Source organism: Rhinopithecus bieti, unplaced genomic scaffold (genome assembly GCF_001698545.2).
Source record: "Rhinopithecus bieti isolate Rb0 unplaced genomic scaffold, ASM169854v2 scaffold_29928, whole genome shotgun sequence".
In the NCBI taxonomy this organism is placed as follows: Eukaryota; Metazoa; Chordata; class Mammalia; order Primates; family Cercopithecidae; genus Rhinopithecus; species Rhinopithecus bieti.
The window spans coordinates 3,354,839-3,373,676 of NW_016814053.1; the positions used below are offsets into that span (position 1 = coordinate 3,354,839).

Here is an 18,838-nt window from a genome sequence, read left to right on the forward strand (position 1 = left end):
AAAAAAAAAAAAAAAAAAAAAAAAAAAAAAAAAAAAAAATTAGGTGTCAGTTGTTTCCTGGTAGGTTTTATATTTTCAGGTACTGTTATCAAAATAAAGAACTCTTCAGGAACAAGCAGGTGGGAATTATGGAAGAGTATTTGTGTGAGAAGTTCGGGCTATATACTGCACTAAATATTTAAGTTTTAAGAAGTTAAACTTCAAAGCTATTCCAAAGCCAGAGGCCACACACATTCAAGAGGTTGAAAATTTTGTCTTTAAAGTTCAAGCCAGATTTCTGAGTTTGGCGCTCAGTTGCTGATCTTTAGTTGGAAAATGTATTTAGTAAGAATTGTATTATTAAATAAAAAAACAGCTGGGTAGTAAAAAGTAGCCCATAGTGTCTCTATATGGCAACGTGTAGAGCACTAGTTCTCAACCATGGGTAATTTTGCCCCCAGGGAACATTCGGGAATGTCCACATTTGGGATTGTTACAACTGATGGGAGAGGGGCTCCTGGCAGCCAGTGAGTAGAGGCCAGGGCTGCCGCCGAACATGCTACAATGTGCAGGATTGCCCCCCACTAAAAATAATATTTGGCCCAAAACGTCAGTAGTGGCAAGTTTAAAAAGCCATTCAGTAGAATCTTCGTGTATAGTAAGACAAACAGCTAACATTTAATGAGCATATACTGTGTGCCTGTCATTGAAGATTAAGCAAAATGTATAGCTAGTGAAGTGACCCTCCTCTGAGAAGAGCTAAGTAGAGGAGACAGACAACTGAGGAGTACTTACAAGGAGTATTGCACAAATAGATTATCCACAAGGAAAAACTTCTTACTGAGCAGGAGTTAGTCTCAGGGCCAGTCCAGATCCGGGGAGAGGGGAAATAGATCCCACCTGTGAATGGGAAGCATGCGAGTGAGTTCACAGGTTTCTTTAACATACCATAAGTACTTAACGGTGCCTGGAACATAGTAAGTTTGTAGTAAATGCTAGCTATCATTAGCACTATTATTTTGCCTCTTCTGAACAATAAGTGAGTCTTGGCATGGAAAACTCTTGCCTGGAATGGATGGATGCATGGATGGATGGATGCATGGATGGATGGATGGACGGACAGAAGGAAATTACATCTCTTTCTTCATTTAGATGTTTCCTTAAATATTGACTCATTAGAGATGCTTCCCTTGATTACCCTACATGAAATAGCATCCACACCACAAACATATCTCCATCAACTCTATCATCTACTCTGGGCTTATTTTTCTTCATAGTACATATCACCATCTGCATCATGTGCTTATTGTCTGTTTCTATTAGAGCAGGATATTTTTGTTAGCGTACTCAGCACATACAGCAACATTTGGCAGACAGTAGGTGTTGAATGAAAGAATGAACAAAAACTAATTTTACTAAAGACATTTTGATACCACTTTTGGGATAGGATACTATACATTAAAGATGACACACTGTTTATTCCAGAATGATCTTAGCTACAGTATTCATAGCACAGTATTTGTATACTTAATACTGTTATCCATTATATCTTCCTTTGAGGCTGGCATGAGAGTTGCCCATCAGAGTATGTGTGCTCTTAGAAATCAGGGACAATACTATCATTTTAATCTTCTTGGCAGTGATATGTCCTTAACTAGATGGTGAACTCATAGGTGGAGGGGGAATATGTAATACTTTTTGTATTCTGCTTTTCAGCAAATAAATATTACCGTACTGTGTGTGTAACATGAGCTATATGAATGTGTGATGATTAAATTAGAAGATAGGATTCTCTGCAATCCAAGTTTTCTAAGATAAATTTTTGCCTTGTTTTTGTTAGGTGATAAAGATACCATATTGACTGTTGATACATGCCTACTTAGTCATGCTTCACTTACAGTCATCTTATCAAATTACCAGCTTTTTACTTTTTTAGAGAGACAGTCCCAGAATTGAGAATCCTCCTTTGCCTACATTCAAAATGAGACTATATTATGTGGGTAGGAAATTTCTGGAGACCTACTTTTAATTTTAAAATAAAAAAAAAAATTACCATAGTTTTAGATTTAGAAAACAGTTACAAAGGTGGTATAGAGAGTTTCTGTGTACCACACAGGCACCCAGTTTCCCCTGTTGCTAACATGTTACATGATTATGGTGTATTTGTCACAACTAACAAATCAGTATTGATACATTATAACTAAACTGCATACTTTTAGGGGTAGTGACCCAGTTTTAAAGCTTTTTTCCCACAATTTGTTAAAAATGACAATCAGTATTGAATGCCCATGGGTGGTGGCTTCCTGATTCTTAAAAGAAACTGAGTAATTTTGTAACCATTGGGACTTATCAGGAAAAAGGAACTTATAATAGTGTGCGCTTAAAGTTCCAGGGGGGAATTGTATAGCTTAACGTATTGTTTTTGTAAGTTGGGTATTAATAAATAAAGAGGCTGGGTGGAACTTGATCATTATTAAAACTGATTTTTTTTTGTTCCCTGGCAAATATATTACTACCACATGGTCTACTCTTCATAGATAATTGATCCTAAGATCATTGGGCAGAAAAGGGTTGCCCTGTAGTAGTAGGAAATGTGTCCTCCTGGGACTGAGTTGAGATTTAGTGTAGGACACAGAATAAGTAGCCAATGGCTGCTATGAGGTTGACTTCTAGAATTCAAATTGGTATAAATTTAATTAATCCTTTTCCCCAGGACTGCCCAATTTTAGATTAAAAGTTTTGTACTGGCACATATTAGAGATATGGCCATTTTACCATTTCAGTGGAGCCTTTTAATCAGCTTTAATACTGTCTTGGGTAAAGTAAAAACTTAATCTCTCTCTTGAAGTGCTTTTCTAGTTTGCCATCCTCAAAGCAGAAAGAGTAGCAGTGAAGCAGCGCTGCTTCATATAGACTCTGCTTTTATTAAATTTGCTTCAATAATCCTCTTCCAGTCATCTTTTGTGCTGCATATTTGAACCATAAAAGAAGCAAAAATTGTACCCAAATGAAAATTTCAAGTTATTTTAATGAAGCTCTGGAAACATCCCACAGCTCAGAAGATATTTTTTCCTAGTTTATTTTTTAAATTCTGGGAAGTAGGTCAGTAGACATACCCTGCTGTAATTGGTTTAATTAGAAGTGAAAAATTATAGGACTAAATTTGAAGTATAGATTTAAATAAGAATTATACTGGGATGAATATTACTTAAGGGTTTGAATTTAAGATGCATTTAATCAAAGCTTATAATTTCTTCTGGTAAAGATTTATATTGCAAAAAGGAAGACTACGTATTGGAATATATCAATATATGGGGAAAATTTTACCATGAAATATAATATTTGATAAAATAATTTTAGAATTGTATCTCTCAGTGGTATGCCTAAGAATATTGTTCTGTAGGACCTTAATAGATATGCCTTGGGGGAAAAGTATTGTGTGCTTATGTAAGTTTGAGAAATAATGCATTAAATATAAGAAGTTGCCTGCAGGACTTCTCAGAGCCTTTAACACTTTCTGAATTTCTAAGAGAGGACATATATAGGGTACAGTACTTTGCAAACCTACGTATCCCTATACTGCCTAGTAACATTTTTCAGGAAAATGTTTTGAGCACACGAATTTGACCTATTGTAGGAATTTATACCTTTGACAATGTTGAGGACCTTGTTTTTCCTATTATAATGATGTGATATTCACATATATTACTTTTTCCCAATTCTTTATCCTTAAGATATTTTTCCAATGTATTATATTCAACCCTCTACTCAGTGCCTTCCTTCTGCTAACTAAAGTGGTTTCCATCTGTTGCTACACATCAGAAATACCTGGCCCTGACCCTGGAAATTCTGTATGAATAGAAATGCTGGAATACCTGCTCAGGATTCTGTATTTATTACAAACACCCAGGTGCTTCTGATGCAGCCAATGCTGGTCCTCCAACTGATGCTTTGGAATTGTTGAAATAAAAGCATGCATTTTTTCCTAGATGGATGAGTAGATTGGGGCGTAGTTTGTGGTCCTAGAACAACACATGGGTTAACCATCCATCCTAGTGAGAACGATAGCACAGGCCTCCGATGACCCCCCACGAGGTGATGTACTGGCTATAACCTAACATGAAACAATTATTCTTTAAGAAAAGCAGAATATTTCTAATTGGGCTTTTAGCCACCTTCCTAATAATGAAGTACCATACATATGATTACCATGTGTTTTAGTTTCGAGTAATTCCCTTGTGAATGATGTTTTATTTATTCTTTAAAAAGAATACTAGATTATATTTTCTAAATGTGCCAACTATCTAAGAATATATTCTTTCCCCTCCTGCTGATAAGAGTTATACATTTAACCTTAAGCAAATCGGCCAAGATTCTATTTCATTTATGCTTTGATTTATGTGAGTATTAATGCATTTTCTATGAAAATTGTATGGTTATATATACTCTCCACCTAGTAAAACAGTTCCATATTCCTGGAAATGGTCTTTTACATCCTACAAATGTAGCTGGAAAGAAATAATATAAATACTAATGGTTTGAGAGACAACTAGTCTTGACATATTTTGGTTGAATAGTGTTCTATTAGCAACAATATATGAAATACTAGACACACCCATTAAAGGTAGAAAACACCCACTACTGTTTTAAAATTATTCTGCAAGATCTCACCAATGCAATGAGACATAAAACAGAAATAATGGGTGTTAATTATTGAAAATTGGAGATAAAATTTCTATTACTTGCAAACAAAATTCTCTATATCAAAAACCTGATAAGTTAAACAATACAATATGTTTAATAGAACTAATTAGATATGAGAGGCATCCAAAATCCATCCCTCTTTTCTATACAAACATGATTTGATATACACAGTCTTGTTTTATCTGTGTATTAATTGGTTTATGAAATAATAAATGGAAAAATCAAGTTTGCATTATCAGATTAAAGAAGCAGGAGAGACAGAGCCATAAAAACTAAGAAGAATGTTGTAAGGAGGGCTTAACAACCAGGGTAAATGTCGTAGAGAGATCAATTAAAGTGATGGCCTAGAGATCACGGGCTTCATTTGGCAGAACCATGTTGGTGAAGTGAAGGAAGTGGAAGCCAGACCACCATGGTTGAAGAATGAATGTAATGTAAGAGCCAAGACATTTATTTGAGTTTGGTAGTAATGAAAGAGAAAGAGAATTTTCTTATTGCTGTTGTTTTTGTCATTTCATGTTCAAAACCCTTTATCTCCCATGTGGAACGGAAAACTCCTTCAAGACAGGATCTCTGTTTCTGTTAGGCCTGTAGTGCTTAGTACATCCTTGAATGTGTGAGGCTCTCATTGGTTATAAGTTTAATTCTTGACTGTGGATGAAAGCTTTAAAACTTTGTGGGCAAAATACAGAATGAATTTCAGTGAGTTCCCATGTATTAAACAAGGTGGTGCTGGCTGGAGACATGCTGTCTCTGTGCCCACAGGAGTAGTAGTGCTGTGTTCATCTTCCCAACCTGCTTTTCACAGTCTTCACCGCCTTTCTTCAGGAGTCTCCCCTTTTTGGCTTTTTCACAGCTATGAAACCCACGTAGTCGAACACCATGATGCTTCTCCTGCAGGGCGTGTGATGAGGAGGCGAGCTTGGCTTTGGAGTGCTGGGAACCTGAGGAATTGCCAAGGACCCAAAGCCCAGCCCTGACCACCAGAGAGCCCAAAACACAATGAACAAATTGAATTTCCATAACAACAGAGTCATGCAAGACCGCCGCAGCGTGTGCATTTTCCTTCCCAACGATGAATCTCTGAACATTATCATAAATGTGAGTAGATTGAGTTTTAGAAATGTCTAAATATTATGTTTTCACCAGTGACCACATTCAACTTATGACTTGATTAAGGGTGAAATCTTTACAAAATTAGGGCAGTAATAATGTGGCAGAATTGGGTTGTCAAATAGTCCATACATATACATTCACTTAGCTTTCTGGCTTGTGTGCAGGTGCCTTCAACATTCTCTCACCTGGGTTAGAATTAGAGGACTGTGGTTACTATATTGAAAAACAAACATTTGCTCTTTTTAAACTTTTGATCGAAATATAACTTCTATTGAAGTATATGAATTTGTGTCTTAAATGCTTAGAGTTGTCACCCGCACACATGAAATGGTAATCATCGCGGTTAGGTTGGTGCAAAAGTAATTGTGGCTTTCGCCATTGAAAGTAATATCAAAGACTATGGTTACTTTTGCACCAACCTAAATAGGTTTTTTTGAGACAGAGTCTCACTCTGTCACCCAGGCTGGAGTGTGGTGGCGTGATCTTGGTTCACTGCAACCTCCATCTCCTGGGTTCAAGTGATTCTCCCGCCTCAGCCTCCCGAGTAGCTGAGGTTACAGGCACTCACCACCATGCCCGACTAATTTTTGTAATTTTAGTAGTGACGGGGTTTCACCATGTTGGCCAGGCTGGTCTCGATCTCCTGACCTCAGGTCATCTGCCTCAGCCTCCCAAAGTGCTGGGATTACAGGCATGAGCCACCATGCCCGGCCTTAGATAGCTTTTTAATATGCATCTTGATTTTAAGAGTAGCCGAAGTCTAGCCAATTTCCAGGACTAGGTGCATAGGCTGAACATTTGAGCACTAAGCTGTCGCTTATGATTTGTGAGTCATAGTCAACTTGCTTAGATAACCTGAACATTGAGGAATATGATTTTTTTTAACTTTAAAAAAAAAATTGAGTTATAATTTACATACTGCAAAGTATAGAAACCTTATGTGTGCAGCTCAATGAATTTTTACAATTGTGTACATCCATGTAACCATCACCTGTTTGAGATATAAAACTTTGCCAGCACCCTAGAAAGATCCTTTGTGACCCCTCCTAGTCAATATCCTTCACCTAAAGGGTAAAAACTATTCTGATCTCTGTCACCAAAGTTTTGCTTGTTTCTGAATTTCATGAAGCTGAAGTTATGTGATGTATTCACTTCTGAGTTCTTTTACTCAACATTTGGCCTGTGAAATTTATTCATGTGAATCCATGTGACAATAATTACTTCTTTTCCATTGTTGTGTGATATTCCATTGTACGAATAGACCCAATCTATTAATCTATTGTTGATGGATAGATATTAGATCGTTTTAAGTTTTTGGCTATTGTAAAACTGTTATGAACATGTTATGTGTATACACATGTGGAAATATTTCTCGGTTTCTACTGAAGAGTATTTGTGAATCATAGGTTACACTGTGTTTAGCCTTGGTAGAGACTGCCAAACAATTTTATGGTAATCAATGTCATGCCTAACATTTTTCAACCCCTCTCTGTGTTATCAACTTTCATACTCTTTCTTTCATAGATTGTATTCTGATGGAATTAGAGGAAAAATTGCCTTAGTGCATGACTTGAATTAGTTTTCTTTCCTATGTGTTACTATATTTTTATTTATTTATTTTGATTTTGATTTTTTTTTTTTTTTTTGAGACAGAGTCTCTCTCTGTTGTCCAGCCTGCAGTGCAGTGGTACAATCTTGGCTCACTGCAGTCTCTGCCTTCCAGGTTCAAGTGATTCTCCTGCCTCAGCCTCCCGAGTAGCTGGGACTACAGGTGCCTGCCACCACGCCTGGCTAATTTTTGTAATTTTAGTAGAGATGGGGTTTCACCATGTTGGCCAGGCTGGTCTCGAACTCTTGACCTCAAGTGATCCGTCCGCCTTGGCCTCCCAAAGTGCTAGGATTACAGGCGTGAGCCATTGTACCTCGCCATGTTACTATATTTTAAATCCAATTGCTATATAAAAGAATATTTGCAAATATTATGCTGAAATGTATATGACATTTAAATAATTTCATTAAAAAGTTTAGCTAAGAAAAGTTTCTGCTTATTACCATAGTCATTTTGGCTTTATTCTGACAATCAACACCATTTCTTAATTTACTGCTGTATCCTCATTTTGCTTATAGGGGTTGTCTGAGGATCCAACAGGCCTGCCTATTGGATGAACTTTGTCATCTTTTGGGCAGAATTTCCAATGATTAGCTACATTGCTGCTTAGGGTAACTGAAATTGTTTTTGGATGTGTGAAGTGGTGGGCTATTATTCTGACAGCATTTGGTTTTTTAAACTGAATAAATATCGACAATATATCTCTTTTTTCAGTGTGGGCACTAGCAAAATAAGTTATAATCTAATCCTACTTACATGTGTGAATATTTTGTTTTACTTTTTATACAGTTATATAAAAGATATCCACTAAATTTTAAAAATATACATAATCTAGGACATATAGCATAAGCACTTAAGAAACTTCTCTCACTTTCATTTGTCTTTTTACCTGGTGCAATATGTGTGTGTATGTGCATGTGTGTGTACACACACGAACAGGTGTGGAACACCTTACTAACCACATTTAATGAAGGGAAGGCTAATCTGACTTAGTGAAGAATACTGAAAGCTGACTATAATTTTCAAAGAAATTAATTTATACTAAAATCTCAGCTGAGGAAGATAGCTATAGAGAACAGATGGGAAGGTAGCCAGTTCATTTGTTCCTATGAATCAGCAGTTTTGAAACTTGAACGTACATCAGAATTATTTGGGGCAGCTTAGTAATATTCAGATTGTATAGTCTATGGCCATACCACACTGAATGTTGCCTGATCTCATGTGATCTCAAAAGCTAAGCAGGGGCGGGCCTGGTTAGTAATTGGATGAGAGAAATGCTGATGTAGTGAGTCTGAGGTAGGATGCAAGGATCTGCATTTAATAAGATCCCCTAAATAGATGCTATAGATACTCTAGAATTTGAGTGAAACAGGCAAAGATCTACGTGCCAGCATCACCTAGTTTCTTTCACTCTTTGGAATTCTGGTTACTCGACTGTGTTTTTGGCACATGTCACTGGCCCAGCTCTTAGAACAGTACGTGATACGTAGTAAGTGCAAAGTAAATGTTGGTTGTTGTTAGCAATAATAATATAATTGTCATCGTTGCTGAGAAAAAGACTATTCATATTTTGACTCTACAGTTCACTAGATTTGTGACCTTTGGACAAGTTGATTAAGCTTACTCACTTTTTTCACTTGTAAAAGCAACTTGCCCAGTACCTGGTATATAGTGGGTACTGAATTTGTATTAGCTTCATTTCTGTCTTCCCTTTATAGAATAATTGAGGAGTAGTATGGAAGTGAAAATACATGGATATACTTAAAACACACAGACCTGAATTCAAATCTCATATCTGAATGACTTTGGGAAAGTTAATTATACCTCTTTCAGCCTCAACATCTTCACCTTTAAAATGAGAGTAATACTTACGCTGCAGGGTGATTGTGAGAATTTAGGATTAACACTCAGCATAATTTCTGATGCATATGTAATAGCTGCTATTGTCATTTTAATCTCTAGGCAGAGATAAATTATACTTTTTTAACTCTCCTCTTTTACAATGTTAGTATGATAATCTCTGAGATGGTTAGGACTATGATCATGGACTATGAGGTCATATATCACTGTTAAGGTGGGTTTTAGAGCCACAGGGACCTGTGTTGAAATCCCTGCTCCACAACTTTGCAATCTAGGGCAAATTTTCTAGTTGTTTTGTTTTGTTGCTTTGGTTTCCTCATATGTGAAGTAGGGATAATCTTACCCCTATGCACAGGGACATTGCAAGGATTTAAAGATGTCACATGCATGAAGTACTTAGTGAAGCACCTGGCATATATGAATTACTCAGTAAGTGAGCCCTTGAGTATCAATTTACTTGTTTTTATTTCCTGGAACTGTTTGTTCATTTCATTAATGTACTCTGTTAATAAACCAAGATGAAGAGTCTGAATCCCATGTAGGCCTGTAAGATTTCTTATTTCAGGGCAGATCTAAGGTAGGACACAGGCATGTAGACTCTTGTTATGCCCAAACTCCTCTCTAGTAAGCGGTCGGACCAAAGAAGGGACTAGGTTAAGTAGGATGGAGGCTTCCCCACTACCAGAAAAACATTTCATGGCTGCCAAGAGGCCCTCACTTTTTACAAAGTGTTATCTTTGTGTTCAGAAAATAGCAGTCAATGTGTATAGAGTTTGAGTGTAATAAATTAACTGTAGTGAGAATGATTTTATTAACTAATTTTTTTCATAATTTCTCTCTCTATATTTTTAGCAATGAAAGATCGTTCCCTGACAGGTGTGGTTGATAGAAAGTTGCCTTTTTGTATATGGAATGAATTTAGTGTTTTGGTCATTCTGAATTCCCTGTGAGTTGCATTAATAGAAGCCATTTTAAATTATTTTAATCATCAGGCAAATAAGGAAACTTGGGACAATTTTGGAAGTAAAACCATTGTAAATGTGGGAGCCATAAAGATTTGATTGATATGAATTGTGGCCACGAGCTTATATGTCTTCACTAAGACAAAACAATTCTTTTTTTTTTTTTTTTTGAGATGGAGTCTCGCTGTGTCGCCCAGGCTGGAGTGCAGTGGCGCAGTCTCGGCTCACTGCAAGCTCTGCCTCCTGAGTTCATGCCATTCTCCTGCCTCAGCCTCCAACATAGCTGGAACTACAGGTGCCTGCCACCATGCCCTGCTAATTTTTTTGTATTTTTAGTAGAGACGGGGTTTCACCGTGTTAACCAGGATGGTCTCGATCTCCTGACCTTGTGATCCGCCCCCCTTGACCTCCCAAAGTGCTGGGATTACAGGCATGAGCCACCGCGCCCGGCCAACAATTCTTTTTTTCTAGAGTATATTTTAAACATTCTTGTACAATAACAAACCTTTAACATTTAGGATCACATGCTGTTTTAAAAGTCCATACAGAGGCTGGGTGAGGTGGCTAACACCTGTAATCCCAGCATTTTGGGAGGATGAGGCAGAAGAATCATTTGAGGTTAGGAGATTGAAACCAGGCTGGACAACATAGTGAGACCCCAGTCTCTACATAAAAGTTAAAAATTAGCCAGGCATGGTGGCACTGCCTGTGGTCCTAGCTACTTGGAAGGCAGAGGTAGCAGGATCCCCTTAGTCTGGGAAGTTGAGGCTGCAATGTCCCATGGTTGTGCCACTGCACTCCAGGTTGGGCAACAGAGTGAGACCTTGTCTCAAGGAAAAAAAAAGTCCATATAGAGTATATTTTTAGATAAAGCTTTAATTCTTTTTCTTAATACCTCATACTATATAGCACTTTTTAACATTCCCATTGCTCCTGAAGATTAAAGAACTTGAGAAATTTCACAGTCAGCTAAAATGTAGCCTTAAAGACTCATAATATGGAAATACAGAAAACTCAAGCTTGTTTTCACAGCAGGCAAGACTTCAGAGCCATGGCCTTATTTAATTATAGTTTTTGAATAAGAGCATTGCTTACTTGATATTTGTTAAAGAGCTTTGCCAGTAGGCTCCAAATACTTGATTTAAACTAGCAGAAGAATAATAAATGTATGGGCTGCATGGAGGAAATATATAACGTTATTTGGTCTGCAGTCACACAAGGTTAAAACAGTTTATTTCCTATACATTTGGTTTGTGGTTTGGAATTTTAACTTCTCATTGCATTTTATCTTAGCTGCTTTGTGCCCAACATTTTTAAATACAGTCAAACTAAAGATTAAAGGTGCTGTAAACAACATGACATTCTAATTCACAAATTTGTAGTATATAGTTCAACTTCAGAATTTTATGACATTTGCTGTGTTCTGCCCTTTTTTATCATTGCTTAAGCCTCTTTGTAAAGCAGAATTATGATGATATGGAACTCAAAATCAAGAGGCCTTTTAAAGTGGAAATGACATAGGACTTCTGTAGGACAGAAATCTAGGATGTCAGGTGACTCAGGCTAGCTGTACACGGAGAGAATGATAATGATTTCCCACTGGCAAATGTGTTCTCCAGTGGTGTCGGTGCATGGGTTTGCATTTATATAGTTTTCCTAAAATGCCGAGTGGCGTATTTATAAAATGGTTTGCTTAGTAATTCGGGGAATGGTCTTGATCTCTACTCATGGAATAGAATGAAGGTGAGGAGGAGCCCACAGGGAATCAGATTCCTGGCTTTCATTCATCGAGCATTTACTGAGTGCCTACTACATATTCTGAATGTAAAATAAGACACTACCCCTGCATGAGTTCCTGGTACTTCCAAGCAGCTCACTTGATGCTACGTTGGCCTTAAATATCTTCTGCTCTTTCCAGTGGGTAAGATACTTTAGGTTGGTTGCTATTCAATAATGAATGTGGAAAAGAGCAGTAAACCCATTCTTACTATAGTTGGAATTATCACCAGTTCTGAATTGTTTGACTTTCAAATTTCAAGGGATCTTGGCATGTCTTTATTTTCCTAATCTGAGTTTCATATTAAGATATGATAAAGAGTCATTAATTCAGGGTTAATTTTTAGAATTTATAATAACTTAAACTCATTGTCATCCTTATTGAAAAAAGGATTTGAAAGCAAATAGTACTAATAAAAGGGGAGATGCCATATGTAATGTGTATAGGTAAAATGATAAACTGTCATGTTACAATATTTTAATACATATATTTAATAATTAAAGTATTTTGATACACAAATAAGCTGTGAGTTGCTGCCTTTGCCACTATTAGTGATATGACTTTAAGCTTACTGAGTTTTATTTTCTGCTCCTATAGAATAAATAAATTGACCTGGGTGGTTTCTTAAAGTCTATCCAAACTCTAATAAACCTTGATAATTCTGAAGTCAACAAGATAGAATCAGCAGAATTACTGTCCCCCATAATACTTCTTTAAACATTTAAGAAAGCATTATTATGAGATTATAATTATTTATAATAATAATTATTTGATATAATATTGGTATGATTATTATTGATATATAATTGATATACATATTGATTATTATATAATTATTGATATACAATAATTATATAACTGTTATTATTTATAATAATAATATTGATAAAGAAAATTGTATGTTTCAAAGACTATCAATTAACTTTTGACTTGTCAGAATAACTTATCTCCAGAGTTCCAAATTAATATGGTTTTATGATTGAATTATACTAAGACCCAGAAAAGGAATCTGGTTTAGGCACTAAAAATATATTAGACAATAACAGTGATAAAAGCTAGGCAGGCTGGGCATGGTGTCTCATCCCTGTAATCCCAGCACTTTGGGAGGCCAAGATGGGAGGATTGCTTAAGGTCAGGAGTTTAAGACCAGGCAACATAGTGAGAGACCCTGTCTCTGCAAGAAAAAAAGAAAGAATTAGTTGGTTGAGACTCTGTCTTTAAAAAAAAAAAAAAAAAAGTCTAGACCAGCTCATTGTACAGTAGATGAGTTTTTGGGATAGACTATTAGGAGGAAAGCTTTCCTTGAAAAGATACTTGTTGCCCCGTGTAGACGTTCCTCAAAAGGAGATGCACACAGGACCAATAGGTATATGAAAAAATGCTCAGTATCACTAAATAGCAGGGAAATGTGACATGGCTGCTAGAATGGCTATTATCAAAAAGACAAAAAATAACAAGTGTTGACGAGGATGTGGAGAAAAGGGAACCCTTGTACACTGTTGCTGGGAACGTAAATTAGTAAAGTCATTATGGAAAGCAGTATGGGGGTTCCTCAAAATGTTAAACATAGTACTACCATATGATCCAGGAACCCCATTCCTGGGTATGTACCCAAAGGAGATGAAATCATTATGTCAGAGAGACATCTGCACTCCCATGTATATTGCAGTATTATTCATAACAGTCAAGGTACAGAATCAACCTAAGTGTGCACCAGTGGATAAATGGATAAAGAAAATGTGGCACATATACACAATGGAACACAATTCAGCCTTTAAAAAGAGGGAAATCATGTCATTTGCAATAACAGATGAACCTGGAGGATGTTAGGTTTAATGAAGTAAGCCAGGCACAGAAAGACAAATCCTGCATAATCTAAAAAAGTCTGACTCAGGGAAGCAGAAAATAGAATGATGGTTACCTAAGACTGAGGAGGTAGGGGGACTGGGGCTATATTAGTAAAAAAATACAGTATATCAGTTAGGAGGAATAAGTTCGAGAGATTTATTATACAACATGGTGACTGTAGTTAATGATGATGTATCCTTGAAAATTGCCAAGAATGAATTTTAAGTGTTCTCGCCACAAAAAATGATACATATGTGACATGATGCATATGTTAGTCTGATTTATTCATTCCACAGTATATACATGTATCAAAACATTATGTTGTGTACTATAAATATATACAATTTTATTAGTCAATTAAAAACACAAATGAATTAACTTTTTTTAAAAAAGATACTTGCCAAATAAATATTTTTGGTAATGTGAATAGGCTATGCTGCTTACTTTCTGAAACTCATTTATCATTTATCATGCACCATGGTTTCAGAACTTTGTCCATGTATGGTAAGATCTGTGAGTCTTGTGTTTTATTACCATGTTGTAAAAACTGGTACTGTGATCATCATTACTGAAACACAACCCCAGGTGAAAGTGATTTGGATAAAGCAGCAGTTGTTTTCTACTGTCAGCTCGTCCTTTCAAGGAGTATATTTACGATGCATTAAATTGCCTGATTGTGGTTCCCTGGGTGGACTTAGTTGAATTGTTATTTCACGTCATGCCTTTTCCCCCTGCAGGTTAAGATTCTGTGTCATCAGTTGCTGGTCCAGGTTTGTGACCTGCTTCGGCTAAAGGACTGCCACCTTTTTGGACTCAGTGTTATACAAAGTAAGTCTTAGAGCCCTCTCTGATGGATTTAGCCAACTATTCCTGAAAAAATGACATCTTATAGCTGTAACTTAAATTGGGCATATTGTTATAAAACTGTGGTTGTCAAAATACCCATGGGCTGATCTTCATTTTAGTGTAGGTGTAGTCTTTATGTTTTAATCTCAATTTCTGTGTATTTTTTTTACAATATTTAGGATTTTAGGTATGTATTTGTTATAGTCTGAACTTAAAAATTGATTCCTCTTTAGAAATCTAGATTCCTTCTATGTGTTTGCTCTTCCATGTTTTAATGAAGCAAGCTTGATTTTTGTTTCCTTGCATTCAGGGAGTAGCTGGAACTCTTAGGAAAGTAATTTAATTTGTTTTATAATTTTTGACTTTAAACTGACTTCTCTTTTCATTTTCTCTTGCTATTAACTATATAGTATCACAAAGTAATTAGTAATTTAATCTTATTTTCTATTTTTCTCTCTTACCCCTTGTCTTTTTTCCAGTCAGACTATATGACTTGGAAATATCGGGTCAGTTTCTTCTATATTCTTTATGAGGAGAAGATTTTTAAGTAAAGGACTTCATATAAGCTTTCTTCTCTCATAATACCTTAGAGTTAAATTTCTGGGACTTCTCTAAAGCCATTTATTATAAGCTTTCTTCCTTCAAATGATATTTTAAAATTTCTCTAGTTTAGTCTTCTATATATCTTTGCTCATTTTGTCAAGAAGAATTTTTTTTTGGTGTGGTGTATTTAATTCTATCTTATACTTGAATATGGTAAATTTAAAGGCTTAAGATATCTTGGAAATCTGGTCAATACAATGACATGCTTACACCTGCCAAGTTGGGAAGTATGTCAGTATAAAGTTGGTCAGCTGATAAACAAAGCCCCTTTCCCCGAAAATGTAAACTGTTTTCAGTTGCCTTTTTAGGAGAGGCTAAAGAACATGGAGCAGGGAACACATCAGGACCTTGTGAATCAGCCCTTTGCTCTTCAGTTTCTTCCTGTGGTAGTTAAAACAATAAAACACAGTTGCTAAGCTCCATCCTTCTGTTAGTGCATACTTCAGTCATTCTTTCAGGGAAGAGTCTGAGAGCCATAAGAGGCTCTATAGATTCTAAGTAACTTTTAGTATTCCATGCTCAAGGTTAATTCTTCTTACTACAACTACTGCTAGATCCTTGTTGTTCAACAAATCAGTCCAATAAAACCAGTTTACAGCTTCCTTAGGTTTCAAACTAATTCTTAAGATGTCCTTTTTAAAAAAGAGATAGTAGTATGGTGAAAGAACATTGGAACAGGAATCAGTTGACCTGGTTCTAATTCCAGTTCCACCACTAACTAGCAGTGTGGCTTTGGGCATGCCACTTGACTTCCCTCAATGTCAGTTTTTTCACGTCAAATGGAAATTACTATTCCACCAGCTTTGCAGGATTAATGTGTGTTGAGAATTCTTAAGGTATAAATCTCTGGTCAAACTGTAGGTGGCAGAGGTATAGTGGCAGTTTAGAAATATATGTATGTACTATTATGGTGAACAGTCTTAATTCTATTCATTATGTTGCTTCTTTAGATGGGAACTCAAGCCAAACACAAATCAGTTTCGACAGGAAGATTGTCTGGTCTTGCCTATTTCATGTTTAATCAGTGATATGAGATGGGAGATAGTGTTAGTTGACCTAATAACTGGATTTAAGTAGCTATTCCTTTTTTTTGTCTCTGGGATCTCTTTCCTAACCCTGTCATTAAAATTGGTTAACTTAATGTCATTTATAACTGAGTAACTTTACCCTTCCTATTTTCTTCTGGCATGTTTCCAGTCAAATCCCAGTATTCAGCTTGGAGTCAAAGTGTAGCAAAGTGTGCACATCTTTGGAGTAGTCAAAGAGACACACTTCCAGAACAGGTACATTTTTATGCAGAGCTTTCCGTGAAGATGTCTCCTTAGTGATAGAATAAAAGGAATCTAGAAAAGACTTAAAACTTTGTATGATATAGGAATGCCAAAGACTTCTTTTGTGAAATATCTTTCTCTTTTAAAAGATTATCTTTGGGAAATATGAAAATGTTTGTTTTCTACCAGCTTCTTTTCATGTGTTTAGATCACTTTAGCATAGGTTTTAGCAGTCTTATTTTCTGTTCACCTTATGAGCGTCATGCCCTGGAAGGGATGTTTTGGCATTCATACTTGTTTTTCATAAAATTTTTCTTCTCTTCTCCATGAAACTGATCCCAAAGGCAGTGTGAGTAAGGGTTTATCATTTTGTAATGCTGTGTTTTGCTGTGTGTGGAACACAGACAAGAAATAGTCTTAAAGATTAGTCTTCACAAAATGTGGGTCAGACTTCTCACTTGAAAATGAGCTGATATCGTCAGTGTTTTCTAATTTCTTACATGTCAATTAAGATGGTGTTTCTGCCATGCTTTATTATTTTGTACCTATGAGAGCAGTCTTCTTTGAGCTGAATGAAAGCATGTTTTCTCAAGACTAACACCCACAGTGTTAGAAGTTAGATTATAAGTCGTAATGACCCTAGAAACTAAGTAAAAGCAGAAGTTGGCAACTAAGATTTCTTCTAAATATTGTATACTTTAATAGTATGTGTTCCGTATTGCAAAAGCAAAATAATTCACAAGTATCTCATTAATGTCTAGTTTACAGGACCTTTTATCTGCTTGAGTTTTCTAATATGGGAATTCAGACTACATTCACACATCTTGAAGCTTTAAAAGAAACTTGTTTCTTTCTATATTTTTTTTATTTTAAAAATCTTTTCTTTAGCATCTGGTCTCTCTTTTTTTTTTGATGTACAGATAATGAACATGTGTATATGGAGATGTCACAAAAGCTTTACAAATATTGTCCAAAAGAATGGAAGAAAGAGGCCAGCAAGGTACGACAATACGAAGTCACTTGGGTGAGATTACATTTATAAGCAAAATTATTTTGATTTTTTAAAAAAATGTTTATTTTAGCTGTTATACATTAGAATAAAACTATAAGTAATACTTTATATAGTAGAAAATGGGAAAAGAAAATTGTAAGTTCTAAAGTGTCACATTAATCAAGTATTAATAGCTTATAGCAAATAATAAATAGAATCTAGATTATCTGTTAAATAATGTTGGATAATAACTTTAATAATCTTGGAATAATGCTTTGAAATGAAAAGTATGGAAAAATTATTTGCTCTTCTCTTATGGCTATGCTAGGTGTCAAAATTGCTGTTCTAGAAGTTATTACTAATTTTTAAATCTACTTTTACTGTACTTGCATTTGATGCTTTGTCTGTTCATTATGCTGGTGCTTTATTTCACAAACATTAATTTCCTTTACATGAGAGAAATTAATAGAGAATTCACTTCGTGTTTCCAGAACCTCCCTAGTAAGTCAGGAATAGTAATCCTAGGTCCTCTAATTTGTATTTAAGAAGTCTTGGAATAAACTAGAAGTCTACTTCAAAGCCAGCTACAAAGTAAAGAACATGAATGTCTAAATAAACAAACAGCATATTAGAATTTGCTATGTGGAATGTCAGAGGAACAAGAGAACATTTGTAACAAGGAGCAAATGGTCACCACAGGGAACAGAGCTGAGCGAGGAGCTGGATCTCAGCTAGAAATTTCCACTGGCATTTATTTTTATCTTCCCTTATGTTGTCATTGGCATTACAGTGAATGAAAATCAGATAGCGGGATGGTGCCCTGTTTTGCTTCATAACTTCCTAATTTTATATGAACCTGGTATCTATATAGGACAACTGTCTACTTACTACAAGTCCCCACTCATTATAAGTAAATAAAACCTATTAGTGATTAAAAAGTATCTTGCAAATAATCATTGTATTTTGGTTGCTTTTGAAACCCATTTTCAAAGTAACTAGAAATAGCTTGATTTTGTGTGTGCTTTTGTTTTAGGGTATCGACCAATTTGGGCCTCCTATGATCATCCACTTCCGTGTGCAGTACTATGTGGAAAATGGCAGATTGATCAGGTAAAAGGACAGGGAGAGATTTCCCACCTTCCCCACCCCACCCACTCCCCCCCGTAGCACTTTTTCTAACATACCAAATAAGTTGCTTGTCTTTATTCTTTGTCTACACCTGTTAGGATATAAACTTTGTAGGAGCAGCAATTTTTTTATTTTTAATCTTTT

At 35.8% G+C, this 18,838-nt stretch overlaps 1 protein-coding gene across 6 annotated transcripts in view; it reads left to right on the plus strand.

The window, feature by feature from the left end:
• Positions 1–18,838, plus strand: part of FRMD6 (FERM domain containing 6) — an 84,861-nt gene that overhangs the window by 38,047 nt on the left and 27,976 nt on the right. For 3 of the 6 annotated variants that reach the window (XM_017849508.1, XM_017849509.1, XM_017849510.1), the window contains 4 exons: positions 5,540–5,784; positions 14,593–14,683; positions 17,496–17,599; positions 18,600–18,676. In XM_017849508.1, coding sequence (XP_017704997.1) covers positions 5,686–5,784; positions 14,593–14,683; positions 17,496–17,599; positions 18,600–18,676 — 371 coding nt within the window. In that variant the 5' untranslated portion in view covers positions 5,540–5,685. The remainder of the gene's footprint in view (positions 1–5,539; positions 5,785–14,592; positions 14,684–17,495; positions 17,600–18,599; positions 18,677–18,838) is intronic. The other 3 variants (XM_017849512.1, XM_017849511.1, XM_017849513.1) reach the window with 3 other exon arrangements.